The sequence below is a fragment of the Monopterus albus genome, unplaced genomic scaffold (assembly GCF_001952655.1).
Source record: "Monopterus albus unplaced genomic scaffold, M_albus_1.0 scaffold81.1, whole genome shotgun sequence".
Lineage (NCBI taxonomy): Eukaryota > Metazoa > Chordata > Actinopteri > Synbranchiformes > Synbranchidae > Monopterus > Monopterus albus.
Window position 1 is genome coordinate 423,437 of NW_018127961.1, and position 5,695 is coordinate 429,131.

At 38.7% G+C, this 5,695-nt stretch overlaps 1 protein-coding gene across 9 annotated transcripts in view; it reads left to right on the plus strand.

The window, feature by feature from the left end:
• vps13b (vacuolar protein sorting 13 homolog B) overlaps positions 1-5,695 on the plus strand; it is a 360,621-nt gene that overhangs the window by 96,683 nt on the left and 258,243 nt on the right. For all 9 annotated transcript variants that reach the window (XM_020606753.1, XM_020606747.1, XM_020606748.1 and 6 more), the window contains exon 18: positions 5,014-5,148. In XM_020606753.1, the coding sequence (XP_020462409.1) occupies positions 5,014-5,148 (135 nt within the window). The remainder of the gene's footprint in view (positions 1-5,013; positions 5,149-5,695) is intronic.

The following is a 5,695-nucleotide window of genomic DNA, read 5'->3' on the forward strand; positions in this document are numbered from 1 at the left end:
AGTGTCCTTTCCCAGGTCTCTATTTGTAAGTACTCTATTTTTTATTCCCATTTATCTCGTTTCAATGAGCATTCCTTTGTCTGTCTGCATTGTTTACTGCCTGTTTATACTGCTTATTTTGCATTGCCGATGTACCTGAGTCAAATTCCTCATGTGTCCGACACACCTGGCCAATAAAGCTGATTCTGATTCTGATATGACAGGGACCATTTTCCTGAAAAGTAGTACAACTCTTCACTTATGACTATGATGTGACTGTGTGAAGTGGAGGTGCAGTAACTTCAGTCAAAACACAAGTAATGGCTGTTTTATCAGACTTTAGTCACAATCTTATTATAAATTTGCCTTTTTATAGTCTTGTAATATGCATCAGCTGATTCCTGGAAATAATTAGATTTTAGGTCTCACTTCTAGCAACAGAGACAGTTTCAGTTTATTTGCTAAACTTTTTTTTATAGTACCACAAATGAAAAATTTCTTTGAGGTATTGCATAAGTGTTTTGTGAATGTACAGTAGGTTAAACTTAACATTGTGCTCATTGTTTTAGATTTTGGATTGGGCTGGTTTAGCATTATATGGAGAGAACTTTCCCATGCCATTCCTCAAAGCAGTGAGCAGTTCATGTTGGAATGTGTAAAACATGGTTTTCAAGTCTGCAGATGTCCTACACACACACACACACACACACACACACACACTCCTGCATGCGCGCGCTGTCTTTCCATTACTTCAGGGCACATTGCATTGACTTTCATTCATTTCATAGAGACTTCACCTAATCTTATCAATAGCCACTACTTCCTTCACATCTTACTTTACTGTTAAATGAACCCTAACCTCTCCTTAACCTTAAACCAAATCATCACACTACAATGTGAGCCAACAAGTTGTGTTTTGTGGACTTTCTTTTTGTCCCCATAAGAGTCCCCACATTGTGACTGTGTAAACAGATCCCCACAACATGAGTAACCCCACCCCACACACACGCATATATATATACCCACAGTGAGACATGTGCACACCAACTGTTGAGGTATGCAGAAAGCAAAATGCTGTATCTAGATCCCATACTGTCCTATCAGTGTAAGCTTTCTTTTTTCAGTTCTGTTTCTTATTATTTCTTGGCTTTTTTCCCCCCCTTGACTCTATGTACGGCTTTCCTTTTGTATTTTCTAAACTCTCAGCATTCAGAATGGCAAATCCAGCTGCCCATAGTTGCCCTCACAGCATTTGATGGCGTACCATGGCCTCTGGCCCCTAGCTGTGTGTTTATGTATGCCTTGCACCTGCCCTTCCTTGATGAGCAACAGCACCTCACACATTCACTCAAACAAATATGTCAGGCTGTAATACACACACTTACTGTATGCATCTTGCACACATAAACCAAACTGAATACCAGTGTTCAAACCAACATACTACCAACCCTTGTGGTTTTTCCTTTCCTTATGTACCCCACTTTACTTTGTTGTCTAACAGCTGGACAAAATATTGTCCAGAACCTCCCCCACACAACCAGCACCATGTCAGCAGGTGCACTGTGCCTTTTCAAGGGGATTCTACCTCTAATGCCATGTACGAAAAAGGGGGCTTGGCTCTATGTATATTATCTTCTATTTCCCTCTAGTGCTTGATCACACCAAAAAAACACTGATATGTGTCTGTATAAATGTATGCGAATTATGTGTACATTTGTGCCTTTTTGTGCATGAGCCTTTGCATACCATACATTCTCCTAAGATGATTGATATGGCAACAAATTTTTTTTTGTTTGCTTGTTTTACCAAAAATATTTTGTTGTAAACCAATACGATGACAAAATGAGCCTTTTTTTGTGGGCTTAAGCCTTGAAATTGTCACTAGTTTAAGCTAGAACATTGCTGACGTTTTGTTTACAGTAATTATACAATATGATTACGCACTTAAATATAGACAGTATATATTACATATCACAGTTATTAGAATCTGTACATCAGTCATTATGAGAAGGATATCAGTTCCTCATTTGTGTCCTGTTACGGAATAATTTACATTACCACATTGGTCCTATAGACAGAGAATACCGGAAGGGAAGTTATAGAGAGACATGGAGAATTGCTTTGTTTGACCTGCAGATATATTAGGTGGCAGGCAGCGGGACGTTTCCATCTTGCAGCTGGTCTGATAGAGGGCCTCTCAGAAAGCAGGTGAAGAGGTTGCTGGGTAATTTGTCTAAGAAGGGAGAGGAGGGAAGTCGGTGGTTAGGGATTTTAGCAATTGCCAGTAATTCCCTTGGTTAAATGTGCTGTGTATATGTGTGTACTTGAATCCTGCCCCTTTCTGCTCTGCCAGCTGTTTAACTCTAAACTTGTCTTTGGGTTGGGATTAACAACTGTTAACAGAAATGTGGTAAAGTTGGCATAAAATCACCCAGCCAAGTTTTTTGTTTATGCAGCATTTAGTATTTTATATTTATATAATATTTTGTATTACCTAAGTAAGTAAAAATTTGAACAGCTGTGGTTTTACTGAACAGGGAGGAAAAGATAATATGGGGAACAAAACAGGTTGCACATTTTGATAACAGGAAATATAAGAAAAAAAATCAGATGAAACTATCATCATTCATCATAAAGATTTTCTTCCTGCATGTCCTGCTGACACAGTGACCATCTTCAATCAAGCTTTTCTCACTTCTTATAAATGTCAATATATGACCACATGTCAGATTTAGTCCACTTAGAAGGCTGAACAATCAATGGCATGTTTCTGTAGCCAAGATTCTGAACCATAGCCATGAGACAAGGTCCATAATACATGCTCAGGAAGCTTTCATGTGCCATCTTAGCTGTGGTAACATCCATGTGTGACATCCACTCTTGAATTGTATTTCTTCTTGTTCTCTCTATAATTATAGGCTTCAACTTCTATGATGTTAAGCAACTGTTACAAAGCCACAGTATTTCCCTGTGGTGATTAATAAAGTTCTCATTCTAGTTCTCATGGCTTACAAATTTGCAGAGCTGTAGTTCCCATATGACTATGACAGGCAGAAGTAGAAGTTGTTCCTATCATCTGGGTATTATTTAGACTGTTTTGGTGATAGCATAGTTATTTCTACTTTTCCCCTTGTTAAAGATAAGCTATACATTTAGGCTATCCCAAATATATTAATCTTTTAATATGAGAATCAATCCTAGAAGAGGAAATGTTGGAAAGCACTGTATCCATTTCAGGTTTGATCTGCACATCTTAATGGTTAACTGTAGTTTGGGGGAGTTTTTCGAAGCTCAGTAACCAACCATGGTTTTAATGATAATTAAAATTTTAAATGGTAATACTAACCATTGGAAATGTTATCATGGTTTTACATGAAACGGTAACCGTTTCATCTCTAGAGAGGACATTGATGTGAATGAAAGGAACATGTCCAAACCAGCTTTTTTCTTGGCAGCTTCCAGGACTGTTGCCAAATCATGACCTGCTCTAGATTCATAGTATATATGTACATTATTAATGCAATACCTTCTCACTTAACAGTAGGCCATAAATCCTTGGTATCCCATTCATCTGTTTCATTTGTGCTTCAACCCTTATGTATTTGTGTTTATATTTAACCTTTCTTTTGAATTTATCTTTACTGTTCATTCTGCCTTTCTGACTGGTTTGAGTCACTGGGCCAGCACTTGACAAAAAAATGATTGGGGCTCAGTTGTAAATGCAGTAAAAAAGTGCTGTGGACACTTGTAGGAAATGAAGTGCTGTCACTGTAAGAGGGGATTATAGTGAGCAGTAAAGCCTTATTGGAACAGGTAATGTAAAAACTGAATGTGATTCCTTCAGGTAGTTCCAGCTACAGTAACTGTAAGAATGTAGCATTTCCTCTGTCAACAGGCAGTTTAGCGTAGAACTCCCTTAACTCCACAGTATCTTTTAGCCATCCTCATACACGTCCACGCCCTTTACTGCAGTGCAAACAGTTTCATTTTGGAAAGATGGCAGAGGAAAGGTTCTTCCACATTAGGCTGCCATTGAGAGAAATAATCATAGTGTGAAGAACTCTTGAGTCTCCTGTAATGTAATGCTGGCGTTAGGTGATCTGTAGTTGACACTAAACTGGATACAGACAAGACTGTATTGGATATTGTTTTGGAAAGACATTCCTTATAATGGTCTGTTGTGCTCATTCTCCTAATAGATTCTGTTGTCTAACTTAACATCTTGAAGCCATTGAACTCAGTAGATTTACTTGGATCTTGTAGAACATTTAGAAACAAAACCAAGAAATCAGGTGCTAATAAAGCTTTATCGTGCATTACATGTAAATGGTAAATGTATCATTAGGTTTTTGCTTTGGGGAATGTTTCATTGTGTTCTTTTTCAGCTTAATATAATATGCATTTGTAGTTTTGTTTGGCATATTTATCTGTTATGACGACACACCAACAGGTACCTTGCAAACAGAGCAGCACTAGGCCTGTCAGAGCTTAAATAAAGGCAACACACTCTACCCAATGTTGGCGACATCTCTGTTGGAATGCTTTATGCTGTCTTATCTAGGTATTTTGAGTAGTTTTTCAGAGATCCTCATGGCTGAAATGCAGGTATTTCCCCCATTGCGGGATCAGTTATGGGAGTAATATTCTTGTCCTTGATTTCTTGATCTCTCTCGAATGCTATATTTTGTCCTTAGGTATTTTGAGTTGTTCTCAGGGATTAATTGTGGGAGGATCATTTTTGTTCCCGATTGACTCTCAAATACTATATTCTGTTTGGTTTTAGGTACTTTTGGAATTTGTTTATCTGGATATATGGGTGTGTCTGTTCTTATGGTGTTTTGTTGCTGCTCTTTATTGCTGCTGGAACAGGAATTTCCCCATTGTGGGATCAATAAAGTCCTACCTACCTTTAAAAGCAACTGCTTCCTCACAAGCTTGGGATAGAAAGAAAAAGGGGTCAGGTCAACCACAGCAGTGGTGTTTAAACCTGCTGGACTGCACCTCATTTTCACTTTTTTTTTTTTTTTTAATTAGGTGTGAAATCTCTGGGCTTGTCACCGACTCTTGAGGGCTCAGTCCAAAACCTGGAGCTGAAGTTCTGCAGCCGTGCGACGGTGAAATGTGCCTCAGGAACAGTGGGAGCTGTAAAAGTTTGTGCCAGGACTCCAGGTGTGTGCAGCTGTGCCCTGTTAAAACTTTACTGCCTGTGTAGGAGGGAGTGAATTGAGACCAACCAAACTCTTGTTTTACTTTCTTTGTACTGTTATGGACTCTAGTCTGTCTTTCTTCCTCCCACTCAATCTTTATCTTGATTTCTTTCCTGCAGTGTGAATCAGATGCTGTTTTCTCCTTGTGGTGGTGTTAACCCATGTTCTTCATAATCTTTTCCATAACATGTCATGATTTTCAAAAGTGACTTCTGTGACACTTATTTATTTATTTACAAATTTCACCTGCAGGTCTGGGGCCCGTTTCAAGAAGGAGGTTTAACAAACTCAGAGTTCAAACCTGAACTCTGAGTTGACTTACACAGAGTTGGAAAACTTGGAGTTTTCGGTTTCAGAACAGCTGAAAAGAGTTGGTTTAATCAACTCTGAGTAGGTTGACTCAGAGTTAGGCGCGTGCAGCGCGACTATAAAAAGCCCTGAACAAGGGAGTGAAGAAATTACGAGTCACCATGGCAACAGGACCAAGCAAAAATAGGTCTGCGTTTTTT